The sequence below is a fragment of the Oncorhynchus nerka genome, linkage group LG20 (assembly GCF_034236695.1).
Source record: "Oncorhynchus nerka isolate Pitt River linkage group LG20, Oner_Uvic_2.0, whole genome shotgun sequence".
NCBI classification, from domain to species: Eukaryota; Metazoa; Chordata; class Actinopteri; order Salmoniformes; family Salmonidae; genus Oncorhynchus; species Oncorhynchus nerka.
In genome coordinates this window covers 2,442,281-2,460,204 of record NC_088415.1, presented here as the reverse complement: position 1 = coordinate 2,460,204, position 17,924 = coordinate 2,442,281, and the positions used below count along the sequence as shown (strand labels likewise).

At 50.3% G+C, this 17,924-nt stretch overlaps 1 protein-coding gene across 1 annotated transcript in view; it reads left to right on the top strand.

Moving 5' to 3' along the window:
- Positions 1-17,522, top strand: part of LOC115127226 (IQ motif and SEC7 domain-containing protein 1-like) — a 75,229-nt gene extending 57,707 nt beyond the window's left edge. Inside the window, exons 11-12 of the mRNA XM_065005122.1 lie at positions 14,780-14,829; positions 16,047-17,522. Of these exons, the coding sequence (XP_064861194.1) occupies positions 14,780-14,829; positions 16,047-17,348 (1,352 nt within the window). The 3' untranslated portion in view covers positions 17,349-17,522. The remainder of the gene's footprint in view (positions 1-14,779; positions 14,830-16,046) is intronic.
- The last annotated feature ends 402 nt before the right edge of the window (positions 17,523-17,924 follow it).

Here is a 17,924-nt window from a genome sequence, read left to right as displayed (position 1 = left end):
GAACTGTAGTTATCCACCTGCTGTCCTACAGGAGAACTGTAGTTATCCACCTGCTGTCCTAACAGGAGAACTGTAGTTATCCACCTGCTGTCCCAACAGGAGAACTGTAGTTATCCACCTGCTGTAGTTATCCACCTGCTGTCCTAACAGGAGAACTGTAGTTATCCACCTGCTGTCCTACAGGAGAACTGTAGTTATCCACCTGCTGTCCTAACAGGAGAACTGTAGTTATCCACCTGCTGTCCTACAGGAGAGCTGTAGTTATCCACCTGCTGTAGTTATCCACCTGCTGTCCCAACAGGAGAACTGTAGTTATCCACCTGCTGTCCCAACAGGAGAACTGTAGTTATCCACCTGCTGTCCTACAGGAGAACTGTAGTTATCCACCTGCTGTCCTACAGGAGAACTGTAGGAGAACTGTAGTTATCCACCTGCTGTCCTAACAGGAGAACTGTAGTTATCCACCTGCTGTCCTAACAGGAGAACTACACCTGGAGAACTGTAGTTATCCACCTGCTGTCCCAACAGGAGAACTGTAGTTATCCACCTGCTGTCCTAACAGGAGAACTGTAGTTATCCACCTGCTGTCCTACAGGAGAACTGTAGTTATCCACCTGCTGTAGTTATCCACCTGCTGTCCCAACAGGAGAACTGTAGTTATCCACCTGCTGTCCTACAGGAGAACTGTAGTTATCCACCTGCTGTCCTACAGGAGAACTGTAGTTATCCACCTGCTGTCCTACAGGAGAACTGTAGTTATCCACCTGCTGTCCTACAGGAGAACTGTAGTTATCCACCTGCTGTCCTACAGGAGAACTGTAGTTATCCACCTCTGTCCCAACAGAACTGTAGTTATCCACCTGCTGTCCTAACAGGAGAACTGTAGTTATCCACCTGCTGTCCTACAGGAGAACTGTAGTTATCTACCTGCTGTCCTACAGGATAACTGTAGTTATCCACCTGCTGTCCTAACAGGAGAACTGTAGTTATCCACCTGCTGTCCCAACAGGAGAACTGTAGTTATCCACCTGCTGTCCCAGGAGGAGAACTGTAGTTATCCACCTGCTGTCCTAACAGGAGAACTGTAGTCCACCTGCTGTCCCAACAGGAGAACTGTAGTTATCCACCTGCTGTCCCAACAGGAGAACTGTAGTTATCCACCTGCTGTAGTTATCCACCTGCTGTCCCAACAGGAGAACTGTAGTTATCTACCTGCTGTCCTACAGGAGAACTGTAGTTATCTACCTGCTGTCCCAACAGGAGAACTGTAGTTATCCACCTGCTGTCCTACAGGAGAACTGTAGTTATCCACCTGCTGTCCTAACAGGAGAACTGAGTGTAGGAGAACTCCACCTGCTGTCCTACAGGAGAACTGTAGTTATCCACCTGCTGTCCCAACAGGAGAACTGTAGTTATCCACCTGCTGTCCTAACAGGAGAACTGTAGTTATCCACCTGCTGTCCTACAGGAGAACTGTAGTTATCCACCTGCTGTCCTAACAGGAGAACTGTAGTTATCCACCTGCTGTCCTACAGGAGAACTGTAGTTATCCACCTGCTGTCCTACAGGAGAACTGTAGTTATCCACCTGCTGTAGTTATCCACCTGCTGTCCTACAGGAGAACTGTAGTTATCCACCTGCTGTCCCAACAGGAGAACTGTAGTTATCCACCTGCTGTCCTAACAGGAGAACTGTAGTTATCCACCTGCTGTCCTAACAGGAGAACTGTAGTTATCCACCTGCTGTCCCAACAGGAGAACTGTAGTTATCCACCTGCTGTCCTACAGGAGAACTGTAGTTATCCACCTGCTGTCCTACAGGAGAACTGTAGTTATCCACCTGCTGTCCCAGGAGAACTGTAGTTATCAGGAGAACTGTAGTTATCCACCTGCTGTCCCAACAGGAGAACTGTAGTTATCAGCTGAGAACTGGAGAACTGTAGTTATCCACCTGCTGTCCCAACAGGAGAACTGTAGTTATCCACCTGCTGTCCTACAGGAGAACTGTAGTTATCCACCTGCTGTCCTACAGGAGAACTGTAGTTATCCACCTGCTGTAGTTATCAACTGTAGTTATCCACCTGCTGTCCCAACAGGAGAACTGTAGTTATCCACCTGCTGTCCTACAGGAGAACTGTAGTTATCCACCTGCTGTCCCAACAGGAGAACTGTAGTTATCCACCTGCTGTCCTAACAGGAGAACTGTAGTTATCCACCTGCTGTCCTACAGGAGGAGAACTGTAGTTATCCACCTGCTGTCCCAACAGGAGAACTGTAGTTATCCACCTGCTGTCCTAACAGGAGAACTGTAGTTATATGCCAGGAGAACTGTAGTTATCCACCTGCTGTCCTAACAGGAGAACTGTAGTTATCCACCTGCTGTCCTAACAGGAGAACTGTAGTTATCCACCTGCTGTCCTACAGGAGAACTGTAGTTATCCACCTGCTGTCCCAACAGGAGAACTGTAGTTATCCACCTGCTGTCCTACAGGAGAACTGTAGTTATCCACCTGCTGTCCTACAGGAGAACTGTAGTTATCCACCTGCTGTCCTAACAGGAGAACTGTATCCACCTGCTGTTATCTGTAGTTATCACCTGCTGTCCTACAGGAGAACTGTAGTTATCCACCTGCTGTCCTAGTGTATATCCACCTGCTGTCCCAACAGGAGAACTGTAGTTATCCACCTGCTGTCCTAACAGGAGAACTGTAGTTATCCACCTGCTGTCCTACAGGAGAACTGTAGTTATCCACCTGCTGTCCTAACAGGAGAACTGTAGTTATCCACCTGCTGTAGTTATCCACCTGCTGTCCTACAGGAGAACTGTAGTTATCCACCTGCTGTCCTAACAGGAGAACTGTAGTTATCCACCTGCTGTCCTAACAGGAGAACTGTAGTTATCCACCTGCTGTCCCAACAGGAGAACTGTAGTTATCCACCTGCTGTCCCAACAGGAGAACTGTAGTTATCCACCTGCTGTCCTAACAGGAGAACTGTAGTTATCCACCTGCTGTCCTACAGGAGAACTGTAGTTATCCACCTGCTGTCCTAACAGGAGAACTGTAGTTATCCACCTGCTGTCCTACAGGAGAACTGTAGTTATCCACCTGCTGTCCCAACAGGAGATCCACTGTAGGAGAACTGTATTATCCACCTGCTGGTCCTACAGGAGAACTGTAGTTATCCACCTGCTGTCCTAACAGGAGAACTGTAGTTATCCACCTGCTGTCCTACAGGAGAACTGTAGTTATCCACCTGCTGAGAACTGTAGTTATCCACCTGCTGTCCTAACAGGAGAACTGTAGTTATCCACCTGCTGTCCTAACAGGAGAACTGTAGTTATTCACCTGCTGTCCCAACAGGAGAACTGTAGTTATCCACCTGCTGTAGTTATCCACCTGCTGTAGTTATCCACCTGCTGTCCCAACAGGAGAACTGTAGTTATCCACCTGCTGTCCTACAGGAGAACTGTAGTTATCCACCTGCTGTCCTAACAGGAGAACTGTAGTTATCCACCTGCTGTCCCAACAGGAGAACTGTAGTTATCTACCTGCTGTCCTAACAGGAGAACTGTAGTTATCTACCTGCTGTCCTACAGGAGAACTGTAGTTATCCACCTGCTGTCCCAACAGGAGAACTGTAGTTATCCACCTGCTGTCCCAACAGGAGAACTGTAGTTATCCACCTGCTGTCCTACAGGAGAACTGTAGTTATCCACCTGCTGTCCTACAGGAGAACTGTAGTTATCCACCTGCTGTCCTACAGGAGAACTGTAGTTATCCACCTGCTGTCCCAACAGGAGAACTGTAGTTATCTACCTGCTGTCCTACAGGAGAACTGTAGTTATCCACCTGCTGTAGTTATCCACCTGCTGTAGTTATCCACCTGCTGTCCCTGCTGTCCTACAGGAGAACTGTAGTTATCCACCTGCTGTCCCAACAGGAGAACTGTAGTTATCCACCTGCTGTCCTATCCAGGAGAACTGTGCTGTCCTACAGGAGAACTGTAGTTATCCACCTGCTGTCCCAACAGGAGAACTGTAGTTATCCACCTGCTGTCCTAACAGGAGAACTGTAGTTATCCACCTGCTGTCCTACAGGAGAACTGTAGTTATCCACCTGCTGTCCCACAGGAGAACTGTAGTTATCCACCTGCTGTCCCAACAGGAGAACTGTAGTTATCCACCTGCTGTCCTACAGGAGAACTGTAGTTATCCACCTGCTGTCCTACAGGAGAACTGTAGTTATCCACCTGCTGTCCTACAGGAGAACTGTAGTTATCCACCTGCTGTCCTACAGGAGAACTGTAGTTATCCACCTGCTGTCCCAACAGGAGAACTGTAGTTATCCACCTGCTGTCCTACAGGAGAACTGTAGTTATCCACCTGCTGTCCTACAGGAGAACTGTAGTTATCCACCTGCTGTCCTACAGGAGAACTGTAGTTATCCACCTGCTGTCCTACAGGAGAACTGTAGTTATCCACCTGCTGTCCTAACAGGAGAACTGTAGTTATCCACCTGCTGTCCTAACAGGAGAACTGTAGTTATCCACCTGCTGTCCCAACAGGAGAACTGTAGTTATCCACCTGCTGTCCTACAGGAGAACTGTAGTTATCCACCTGCTGTCCCACCTGCTGCTGTCCCAACAGGAGAACTGTAGTTTATCCACCTGCTGTCCCACCTGCTGTCAGGAGAACTGTAGTTATCCACCTGCTGTCCCAAGGAGGAGAACTGTAGTTATCCACCTGCTGTCCTAACAGGAGAACTGTAGTTATCCACCTGCTGTCCTACAGGAGAACTGTAGTTATCCACCTGCTGTCCTACAGGAGAACTGTAGTTATCCACCTGCTGTCCTAACAGGAGATCCACTGTAGAACTGTATTACCTGCTGTCCCAAGGAGAACTGTAGGAGAGAACTGTAGTTATCCACCTGCTGTCCTAACAGGAGAACTGTAGTTATCCACCTGCTGTCCCACCTGCTGTCCTACAGGAGAACTGTAGTTATCCACCTGCTGTCCTACAGGAGAACTGTAGTTATCCACCTGCTGTCCCAACAGGAGAACTGTAGTTATCCACCTGCTGTCCTACAGGAGAACTGTAGTTATCCACCTGCTGTCCTAACAGGAGAACTGTAGTTATCCACCTGCTGTCCCAACAGGAGAACTGTAGTTATCTACCTGCTGTCCTACAGGAGAACTGTAGTTACCTGCTGTCCCACAGGAGAACTGTAGTTATCCACCTGCTGTCCTACAGGAGAACTGTAGTTATCCACCTGCTGTCCTAACAGGAGAACTGTAGTTATCCACCTGCTGTCCTAACAGGAGAACTGTAGTTATCCACCTGCTGTCCTAACAGGAGAACTGTAGTTATCCACCTGCTGTCCCAACAGGAGAACTGTAGTTATCCACCTGCTGTCCCAACAGGAGAACTGTAGTTATCCACCTGCTGTCCTACAGGAGAACTGTAGTTATCCACCTGCTGTCCTACAGGAGAACTGTAGTTATCCACCTGCTGTCCTACAGGAGAACTGTAGTTATCCACCTGCTGTCCTACAGGAGAACTGTAGTTATCCACCTGCTGTCCCAACAGGAGAACTGTAGTTATCCACCTGCTGTCCTAACAGGAGAACTGTAGTTATCCACCTGCTGTCCTAACAGGAGAACTGTAGTTATCCACCTGCTGTCCTAACAGGAGAACTGTAGTTATCCACCTGCTGTCCTAACAGGAGAACTGTAGTTATCCACCTGCTGTCCTAACAGGAGAACTGTAGTTATCCACCTGCTGTCCCAACAGGAGAACTGTAGTTATCCACCTGCTGTCCCAACAGGAGAACTGTAGTTATCCACCTGCTGTCCCTACAGGAGAACTGTAGTTATCCACCTGCTGTCCACCTGCTGTCCTAACAGGAGAACTGTAGTTATCCACCTGCTGTCCTAACAGGAGAACTGTAGTTATCCACCTGCTGTCCTAACAGGAGAACTGTAGTTATCCACCTGCTGTCCCAACAGGAGAACTGTAGTTATCCACCTGCTGTCCCAACAGGAGAACTGTAGTTATCCACCTGCTGTCCCAACAGGAGAACTGTAGTTATCCACCTGCTGTAGTTATCCACCTGCTGTCCCAACAGGAGAACTGTAGTTATCCACCTGCTGTCCTACAGGAGAACTGTAGTTATCCACCTGCTGTAGTTATCCACCTGCTGTCCTACAGGAGAACTGTAGTTATCTACCTGCTGTCCCAACAGGAGAACTGTAGTTATCCACCTGCTGTCCTAACAGGAGAACTGTAGTTATCCACCTGCTGTCCTACAGGAGAACTGTAGTTATCCACCTGCTGTCCTACAGGAGAACTGTAGTTATCCACCTGCTGTCCTAACAGGAGAACTGTAGTTATCCACCTGCTGTCCTAACAGGAGAACTGTAGTTATCCACCTGCTGTCCTAACAGGAGAACTGTAGTTATCCACCTGCTGTCCCAGGAGAACTGTAGTTATCCACCTGCTGTCCCAACAGGAGAACTGTAGTTATCCACCTGCTGTCCTAACAGGAGAACTGTAGTTATCCACCTGCTGTCCTACAGGAGAACTGTAGTTATCCACCTGCTGTCCTACAGGAGAACTGTAGTTATCCACCTGCTGTCCCAACAGGAGAACTGTAGTTATCCACCTGCTGTAGTTATCCACCTGCTGTAGTTATCCACCTGCTGTCCCAACAGGAGAACTGTAGTTATCCACCTGCTGTCCTACAGGAGAACTGTAGTTATCCACCTGCTGTCCTACAGGAGAACTGTAGTTATCCACCTGCTGTCCTACAGGAGAACTGTAGTTATCCACCTGCTGTCCCAACAGGAGAACTGTAGTTATCCACCTGCTGTCCTACAGGAGAACTGTAGTTATCCACCTGCTGTCCTACAGGAGAACTGTAGTTATCCACCTGCTGTAGTTATCCACCTGCTGTCCCAACAGGAGAACTGTAGTTATCCACCTGCTGTCCCAACAGGAGAACTGTAGTTATCCACCTGCTGTCCTACAGGAGAACTGTAGTTATCCACCTGCTGTCCTACAGGAGAACTGTAGTTATCCACCTGCTGTCCCAACAGGAGAACTGTAGTTATCCACCTGCTGTCCTAACAGGAGAACTGTAGTTATCCACCTGCTGTAGTTATCCACCTGCTGTCCTACAGGAGAACTGTAGTTATCCACCTGCTGTCCTAACAGGAGAACTGTAGTTATCCACCTGCTGTCCTACAGGAGAACTGTAGTTATCCACCTGCTGTCCTACAGGAGAACTGTAGTTATCCACCTGCTGTCCCAACAGGAGAACTGTAGTTATCCACCTGCTGTCCCAACAGGAGAACTGTAGTTATCCACCTGCTGTCCTACAGGAGAACTGTAGTTATCCACCTGCTGTCCTAACAGGAGAACTGTAGTTATCCACCTGCTGTCCCAACAGGAGAACTGTAGTTATCCACCTGCTGTCCTACAGGAGAACTGTAGTTGTCCTCCAGGAGAACTGCTGTCCCTAACAGGAGAATCCACCTGCTGTAGTTATCCACCTGCTGTCCCAACAGGAGAACTGTAGTTATCTACCTGCTGTCCTACAGGAGAACTGTAGTTATCTACCTGCTGTCCCAACAGGAGAACTGTAGTTATCCAGGAGAACTGTGTGTCCCCTGCAGGAGAACTGTAGTTATCCCACAGGAGAACTGTAGTGTCCTGCTGTCCCACAGGAGAACTGTAGTTATCCACCTGCTGTCCCAACAGGAGAACTGTAGTTATCCACCTGCTGTCCCAACAGGAGAACTGTAGTTATCCACCTGCTGTCCCAACAGGAGAACTGTAGTTATCCACCTGCTGTCCTACAGGAGAACTGTAGTTATCCACCTGCTGTCCTACAGGAGAACTGTAGTTATCCACCTGCTGTCCCACAGGAGAACTGTAGTTATCCACCTGCTGTCCCATACAGGAGAACTGTGTCCCAGTGTAGTATCCACCTGCTGTCCTACAGGAGAACTGTAGTTATCCACCTGCTGTCCTACAGGAGAACTGTAGTTATCCACCTGCTGTCCTACAGGAGAACTGTAGTTATCCACCTGCTGTCCCAACAGGAGAACTGTAGTTATCCACCTGCTGTCCCAACAGGAGAACTGTAGTGCTGTCCCACAGGAGAACTGTAGTTATCTGCTGTCCTACAGGAGAACTGTATCCACCTGCTGTCCTTATCCACCTGCTGTCCTAACAGGAGAACTGTAGTTATCCTGCTGTCCTAACAGGAGAACTGTAGTTATCCACCTGCTGTCCTACAGGAGAACTGTAGTTATCCACCTGCTGTCCTACAGGAGAACTGTAGTTATCCACCTGCTGTCCCAACAGGAGAACTGTAGTTATCCACCTGCTGTCCCAACAGGAGAACTGTAGTTATCCACCTGCTGTCCTAACAGGAGAACTGTAGTTATCCACCTGCTGTCCTAACAGGAGAACTGTAGTTATCCACCTGCTGTCCCAACAGGAGAACTGTAGTTATCCACCTGCTGTCCCAACAGGAGAACTGTAGTTATCCACCTGCTGTCCTACAGGAGAACTGTAGTTATCCACCTGCTGTCCTACAGGAGAACTGTAGTTATCCACCTGCTGTCCTACAGGAGAACTGTAGTTATCCACCTGCTGTCCTACAGGAGAACTGTAGTTATCCACCTGCTGTCCCAACAGGAGAACTGTATCCACCTGTGTATCCACCTGCTGTCCACCTGCTGTCCTACAGGAGAACTGTAGTTATCCACCTGCTAGGAGAACTGTATTATCCACCTGCTGTCCTAACAGGAGAACTGTAGTTATCCACCTGCTGTCCCAACAGGAGAACTGTAGTTATCCACCTGCTGTCCCAACAGGAGAACTGTAGTTATCCACCTGCTGTCCCACAGGAGAACTGTAGTTATCCACCTGCTGTCCTACAGGAGAACTGTAGTTATCCACCTGCTGTCCTACAGGAGAACTGTAGTTATCTACCTGCTGTCCTACAGGAGAACTGTAGTTATCCACCTGCTGTCCCAACAGGAGAACTGTAGTTATCCACCTGCTGTCCTAACAGGAGAACTGTAGTTATCCACCTGCTGTCCTACAGGAGAACTGTAGTTATCCACCTGCTGTCCTACAGGAGAACTGTAGTTATCCACCTGCTGTAGTTATCCACCTGCTGTCCTACAGGAGAACTGTAGTTATCTACCTGCTGTCCCAACAGGAGAACTGTAGTTATCCACCTGCTGTCCTAACAGGAGAACTGTAGTTATCCACCTGCTGTCCTACAGGAGAACTGTAGTTATCCACCTGCTGTCCTAACAGGAGAACTGTAGTTATCCACCTGCTGTCCTACAGGAGAACTGTAGTTATCCACCTGCTGTCCTACAGGAGAACTGTAGTTATCCACCTGCTGTCCTACAGGAGAACTGTAGTTATCTACCTGCTGTCCTACAGGAGAACTGTAGTTATCCACCTGCTGTCCCAACAGGAGAACTGTAGTTATCCACCTGCTGTCCCAACAGGAGAACTGTAGTTATCCACCTGCTGTCCTACAGGAGAACTGTAGTTATCCACCTGCTGTCCTACAGGAGAACTGTAGTTATCCACCTGCTGTAGTTATCCACCTGCTGTAGTTATCCACCTGCTGTCCCAACAGGAGAACTGTAGTTATCCACCTGCTGTCCTACAGGAGAACTGTAGTTATCCACCTGCTGTCCTACAGGAGAACTGTAGTTATCCACCTGCTGTCCTACAGGAGAACTGTAGTTATCCACCTGCTGTCCCAACAGGAGAACTGTAGTTATCCACCTGCTGTCCCAACAGGAGAACTGTAGTTATCCACCTGCTGTCCCAACAGGAGAACTGTAGTTATCCACCTGCTGTCCTAACAGGAGAACTGTAGTTATCCACCTGCTGTCCTAACAGGAGAACTGTAGTTATCTACCTGCTGTCCTACAGGAGAACTGTAGTTATCCACCTGCTGTCCCAACAGGAGAACTGTAGTTATCCACCTGCTGTCCTAACAGGAGAACTGTAGTTATCCACCTGCTGTCCTACAGGAGAACTGTAGTTATCTACCTGGAGAACTGTAGTGTCCCACAGGAGAACTGTAGTTATCCACCTGCTGTCCTAACAGGAGAACTGTAGTTATCTACCTGCTGTCCTACAGGAGAACTGTAGTTATTCACCTGCTGTCCCAACAGGAGAACTGTAGTTATCCACCTGCTGTAGTTATCCACCTGCTGTAGTTATCCACCTGCTGTCCCAACAGGAGAACTGTAGTTATCCACCTGCTGTCCTACAGGAGAACTGTAGTTATCTACCTGCTGTCCCAACAGGAGAACTGTAGTTATCCACCTGCTGTCCTACAGGAGAACTGTAGTTATCCACCTGCTGTCCCAACAGGAGAACTGTAGTTATCCACCTGCTGTCCTACAGGAGAACTGTAGTTATCCACCTGCTGTCCCAACAGGAGAACTGTAGTTATCCACCTGCTGTCCTACAGGAGAACTGTAGTTATCCACCTGCTGTCCCACAGGAGAACTGTAGTTATCCACCTGCTGTCCCAACAGGAGAACTGTAGTTATCCACCTGCTGTCCTACAGGAGAACTGTAGTTATCCACCTGCTGTCCTACAGGAGAACTGTAGTTATCCACCTGCCCAACAGGAGAACTGTGCCCTACAGGAGAACTGTAGTTATCCACCTGCTGTCCCAACAGGAGAACTCCACCTGCTGTCCCAACAGGAGAACTGTAGTTATCCACCTGCTGTCCCACAGGAGAACTGTAGTTATCCACCTGCTGTCCTACAGGAGAACTGTAGTTATCCACCTGCTGTCCTACAGGAGAACTGTAGTTATCCACCTGCTGTCCTACAGGAGAACTGTAGTTATCCACCTGCTGTCCTAGGAGAACAGGAGAACTGTAGTTATCCACCTGCTGTCCCAACAGGAGAACTGTAGTTATCCACCTGCTGTCCCAACAGTGTACCTGCTGTCCCAACAGGAGAACTGTAGTTATCCACCTGCTGTCCTACAGGAGAACTGTAGTTATCCACCTGCTGTCCTACAGGAGAACTGTAGTTATCCACCTGCTGTCCTAACAGGAGAACTGTAGTTATCCACCTGCTGTCCTAACAGGAGAACTGTAGTTATCCACCTGCTGTCCTAACAGGAGAACTGTAGTTATCTACCTGCTGTCCTACAGGAGAACTGTAGTTATCCACCTGTGTCCCAACAGGAGAACTGTAGTTATCCACCTGCTGTCCCAACAGGAGAACTGTAGTTATCAGGAGAACTGTAGTTATCCACCTGCTGTCCTATACAGGAGAACTGTAGTTATCCACCTGCTGTCCTACAGGAGAACTGTAGTTATCCACCTGCTGTCCTACAGGAGGAGTTAACTGTAGTTATCCACCTGCTGTCCTAACAGGAGAACTGTAGTTATCCACCTGCTGTCCCTACAGGAGAACTGTAGTTATCCACCTGCTGTCCCAGGAGAACTGTAGTTATCCACCTGCTGTCCTACAGGAGAACTGTAGTTATCCACCTGCTGTCCTAACAGGAGAACTGTAGTTATCCACCTGCTGTCCTAACAGGAGAACTGTAGTTATCCACCTGCTGTCCCAACAGGAGAACTGTAGTTATCCACCTGCTGTCCTACAGGAGAACTGTAGTTATCCACCTGCTGTCCTAACAGGAGAACTGTAGTTATCCACCTGCTGTCCCAACAGGAGAACTGTAGTTATCCACCTGCTGTCCTACAGGAGAACTGTAGTTATCCACCTGCTGTCCCAACAGGAGAACTGTAGTTATCCACCTGCTGTCCCAACAGGAGAACTGTAGTTATCCACCTGCTGTCCTACAGGAGAACTGTAGTTATCCACCTGCTGTCCAGGAGAACAGGAGAACTGTAGTTATCCACCTGCTGTCCCAACAGGAGAACTGTAGTTATCCACCTGCTGTCCTAACAGGAGAACTGTAGTTATCCACCTGCTGTCCTACAGGAGAAGTTATCCACCTGCTGTCCTACAGGAGAACTGTAGTTATCCACCTGCTGTCCTACAGGAGAACTGTAGTTATCCACCTGCTGTCCTACAGGAGAACTGTAGTTATCCACCTGCTGTCCCAACAGGAGAACTGTAGTTATCCACCTGCTGTCCTACAGGAGAACTGTAGTTATCCACCTGCTGTCCCAACAGGAGAACTGTAGTTATCCACCAGGAGAACTGTGTCCTGCTGTCCCAACAGGAGAATCTGCTGTCCTACAGGAGAACTGTAGTTATCCACCTGCTGTCCTACAGGAGAACTGTAGTTATCCACCTGCTGTCCCAACAGGAGAACTGTAGTTATCCACCTGCTGTCCCACAGGAGAACTGTAGTTATCCACCTGCTGTCCTACAGGAGAACTGTAGTTATCCACCTGCTGTCCTACAGGAGAACTGTAACTGTAGGAGAACTGTAGTTATCCACCTGCTGTCCCACAGGAGAACTGTAGTTATCCACCTGCTGTCCCAGGAGAACTGTAGTTATCCACCTGCTGTCCCACAGGAGAACTGTAGTTATCCACCTGCTGTCCCAACAGGAGAACTGTAGTTATCCACCTGCTGTCCCAACAGGAGAACTGTAGTTATCCACCTGCTGTCCTAACAGGAGAACTGTAGTTATCCACCTGCTGTAGGAGAACTGTAGTATCCACCTGCTGTCCTACAGGAGAACTGTAGTTATCCAGGAGAACTGCTGTCCCAACAGGAGAACTGTAGTTATCCACCTGCTGTCCCAACAGGAGAACTGTAGTTATCCACCTGCTGTCCTAACAGGAGAACTGTAGTTATCCACCTGCTGTCCTAGGAGAACTGTAGTTATCCACCTGCTGTCCTACAGGAGAACTGTAACTGTAGTGTAGTTATCACCTGCTGTCCCAACAGGAGAACTGTAGTGCTATCCACCAGGAGAACTGTAGTTATCCACCTGCTGTCCTAGGAGAACTGTAGTTATCCACCTGCTGTCCTACAGGAGAACTGTAGTTATCCACCTGCTGTCCTACAGGAGAACTGTAGTTATCCACCTGCTGTCCTACAGGAGAACTGTAGTTATCCACCTGCTGTCCTACAGGAGAACTGTAGTTATCCACCTGCTGTAGTTATCCACCTGCTGTAGTTATCCACCTGCTGTCCCAACAGGAGAACTGTAGTTATCCACCTGCTGTCCTACAGGAGAACTGTAGTTATCCACCTGCTGTCCTACAGGAGAACTGTAGTTATCCACCTGCTGTCCTACAGGAGAACTGTAGTTATCCACCTGCTGTCCTAACAGGAGAACTGTAGTTATCCACCTGCTGTCCTACAGGAGAACTGTAGTTATCCACCTGCTGTCCTACAGGAGAACTGTAGTTATCCACCTGCTGTCCTAACAGGAGAACTGTAGTTATCCACCTGCTGTCCTACAGGAGAACTGTAGTTATCCACCTGCTGTCCTAACAGGAGAACTGTAGTTATCCACCTGCTGTCCCAGGAGAGGAGAACTGTAGTTATCCACCTGCTGTCCCAACAGGAGAACTGTAGTTATCCACCTGCTGTCCTAACAGGAGAACTGAACTGTCCTACAGGAGAACTGTAGTTATCTACCTGCTGTCCTAACAGGAGAACTGTAGTTATCCACCTGCTGTAGTTATCCACCTGCTGTCCTAACAGGAGAACTGTAGTTATCCACCTGCTGTCCTAACAGGAGAACTGTAGTTATCCACCTGCTGTCCCAACAGGAGAACTGTAGTTATCCACCTGCTGTCCCAACAGGAGAACTGTAGTTATCCACCTGCTGTCCTAACAGGAGAACTGTAGTTATCCACCTGCTGTCCCAACAGGAGAACTGTAGTTATCCACCTGCTGTCCTAACAGGAGAACTGTAGTTATCCACCTGCTGTCCCAACAGGAGAACTGTAGTTATCCACCTGCTGTCCCAACAGGAGAACTGTAGTTATCCACCTGCTGTCCTAACAGGAGAACTGTAGTTATCCACCTGCTGTCCCAACAGGAGAACTGTAGTTATCCACCTGTAGTTATCTGTGTCCTAACAGGAGAACTGTAGTTATCCACCTGCTGTCCTAACAGGAGAACTGTAGTTATCCACCTGCTGTCCTACAGGAGAACTGTAGTTATCCACCTGCTGTCCTAACAGGAGAACTGTAGTTATCCACCTGCTGTCCCAACAGGAGAACTGTAGTTATCCACCTGCTGTAGTTATCCACCTGCTGTAGTTATCCACCTGCTGTCCCAACAGGAGAACTGTAGTTATCCACCTGCTGTCCTACAGGAGAACTGTAGTTATCCACCTGCTGTAGTTATCCTCCTGCTGTAGTTATCCACCTGCTGTCCCAACAGGAGAACTGTAGTTATCCACCTGCTGTCCTAACAGGAGAACTGTAGTTATCCACCTGCTGTCCTACAGGAGAACTGTAGTTATCCTCCTGCTGTAGTTATCCTCCTGCTGTAGTTATCTACCTGCTGTCCCAACAGGAGAACTGTAGTTATCCACCTGCTGTCCTACAGGAGAACTGTAGTTATCTACCTGCTGTCCTACAGGAGAACTGTAGTTATCTACCTGCTGTCCTACAGGAGAACTGTAGTTATCCACCTGCTGTCCCAACAGGAGAACTGCAGTTTAGAGAGAAATAGTCCACATTAGAATCTCGTGTTAGTGTTCACTGATACAGCAACAATGCCGTCTGCATGACACCACAACATATGACTTTTGTTATTCCTTGGTGCAGGAAAGCGGGGCCGACGGAACAGTGTTGGCTCCCTGGACAGCACTATGGAAGTAAGTCTGCAGCACTAGTCTGGGGGGGTGGACAGCACTATGGAAGTAAGTCTGCTAGTCTGGGGGGTTGGCTCCTGGACAGCACTATGGAAGTAAGTCTGCTAGTCTGGGGGGGGGTTATGTGTTGGCTCCCTGGACAGCACTATGGAAGTAAGTCTGCTAGTCTGGGGGGGGGTGGACAGCACTATGGAAGTAAGTCTGCTAGTCTGGGGGGGCACTATGGAAGTAAGTCTGCTAGTCTGGGGGTCATTGGGCTCCCTGGACAGCACTATGGAGGTAAGTCTGCTAGTCTGGGGGGGGGGGACAGCACTATGGAGGTAAGTCTGCTAGTCTGGGGGGGGGACAGCACTATGGAGGTAAGTCTGCTAGTCTGGGGGGACAGCACTATGGAAGTAAGTCTGCTAGTCTGGGGGTGGGGTGGACAGCACTATGGAAGTAAGTCTGCTAATCAAACTACCACTGCAATATGGCATGATGCTTCTGGATGTTTTCAATACCCTGCATGGTACTATTCACTACTGCTTGATATTGTGGTGGATTTAAAGGGCCTGCATGTGTTTGTCTCACCAGTTGCTGGTGGGATGGCAGTAACATAGATATGGCATGTCTTTTTAAGCTGTTAACTTTATTGGTGTTATGATTAAATAAAAACAGCACTTTACTGACCCTCCTCCCCTCTGTCTCTCTCTCCTCTCTCCCTCCTCCCCTCTGTCTCTCTCTCCTCTCTCCCTCCTCCCCTCTGTCTCTCTCTCCTCTCTCTCCTCTCTCCCTCCTCCCCTCCGTCTCTCTCTCCTCTCTCCCTCCTCCCCTCCGTCTCTCTCTCCTCTCTCCCTCCTCCCCTCCGTCTCTCTCTCCTCTCTCCTCTATCCCTCCTCCCCTCCTCCCTCTCCTCTCTCTCTCCCTCCCCTCCTCCCCTCCGTCTCCTCTCTCTCCCTCTCTCTCTCCCTCCTCTCTCTCTCTCCTCTCTCCCTCCTCCCCTCCGTCTCTCTTTCCTCTCTCTCCCTCTCTCTCCTCTCTCCCTCCTCCCCTCTGTCTCCTCTCTCTCCTCTCTCCCTCCTCCCCCCGTCTCTCTTTCCTCTCTCTCCTCTCTCTCCTCTCTCCCTCCTCCCCTCTGTCTCCTCTCTCTCCTCTCTCCCTCCTCCCCTCTGTCTCTCTCTTCCCCTCCTCTCTTTCTCTCCTCATCTCTCATCTCTCTCTTCCTATCCTTCTCTGGTCAGGGCTCCATCATTAACAGTCCCAGGTCTCATCAGCGCCCCCACATGGGTGGGGGTGTAATGCCACCCGGTTGCTATGACATCCAAGACTACCGGCCTCACCACCCCATCCTGAGCCCCGGGACGGGAGTGGGGGGTGGGCCGGGGGTAAATCACAATACCGCTACTGGGACGACGGCACTGGTTCCCAGCAGCGGAGACCGAGGGGTGACAGGATCCCAGGGGAGCGGGTCTGGAGGGGGAGGGGGCAGTGGAGGCTCCTTCCTGGGTTCCCTGTTTGGGAGCAAGCGCTCCAACACCAAGCCCCCTGGTCCTCTCCCCTCTCTCCCCCCTCTCCTCCCACCTGGGCTGCCAGACTACCCTGCACCTGTCCCCCCGCCCACCACCGGCGGCCCGCCCCCACACTCCCCCTCCGCCCTCAGCAACTCCGACCCAGGAGGGCCCTCCAAGATCCAGGCCCTGCACGCCCAGTACTGCCACAACAGTACCGCAGGGCAGCAGCCTCCTCCATCCTACTACCATCACCACCACCGCTACCACGCCCAGACAGGGCCCGCTCCCAGCCAGCCCTCCTCCACCGCCCAGGGGGCCCCTGGGCCTCATACCATCCACAGGGGCCCCCTGGCTGGGTTCCCCAAGCGGCCAGGCCCCGGTCCTGCTCCCTCCCAGCTGCAGCAGCATGGTGTACAGGGTCAGGGGGGGTTCTATACCAACATGGGGGTTTCTATGGGGGTAGGCTGCCCCCCTCCGCCCCTTTCTCCACATTCTCCTCACTCGCCGGGGCCCCCGACCCTCTACCACACACACTCCACTCACGGTCGAGGAGGAGGAGGAGGAGGCGCCAAGCTCCCTCTTACTCTCTCGCGCTCGCAGCCCCACCCTCACGCCCACACCCATGTCCCTCATCTTACCGCTCATTCCCACAACCACAGCCCCCATCCCGGCCTTTCCCTCAGCCCCCATCTCGCCCAACACCCTCAGCACCAGACTCACTTCATTTTTGCCGCCCCTCTCCCACAGACCCCTTCCGCCCGGTACGTCCCACAGACCGACGCCCACAGCCACGCCCAGTACCTCCCGCTCTCCTCCATACCCCCTCCCCCTCCTCACTCCCCTTTACCCCCCCCTTCCTCCCCTCACACCCCGCTTACCCCTCTCTCCCCCTACACCCTCCAGCTCCAGCCGCCCAGCCACCCACCCCAGCACCAGGGAGGGCAGCAGGGGTCTGGCGGGGGCAACAGCAGCACGGGGTCGGGCAGCACCACCAGCTCCAAGTCTATCAACCGCATCAGCACGGTGGTGTGAGTGTCAGGAGACGCAACAACCCTCCCAGACACCAGGGGGCACCGCTCGTCAGACTGAGGTCGTCAGACCAGGACAACTACAGGTTTAAGAGGGGCCACGCCCAGATCATCCAATATGGCCACCGGCGCTCTGGGAGAGGCAGGAGGAGGTGGGACTTGCTCAGGCTGTGTTACTTCCACCTCCGGTTTCCTCACAGATTCACATTCAGGTAGAGAGGAAGGGAAGATACTAACTCACTGAAGAGGAAGAGGAAGATACTAACTCACTGAAGAGGAAGATACTAACTCACTGAAGAGGACGATACTAACTCACTGAAGAGGAAGATACTAACTCACTGAAGAGGAAGATACTAACTCACTGAAGAGGAAGATACTAACTCACTGAAGAGGAAGATACTAACTCACTGAAGAAGGAAGAGAAGAGAAGAGAAGATACTAACTCACTGAAGAGGAAGATAACTCAACTCAACTCACTGAAGAGGAAGATAACTAACTCACTGAAGAGGAAGATACTAACTCACTGAAGAGGAAGATACTAACTCACTGAAGAGGAAGAAGAGGAAGATACTAACTCACT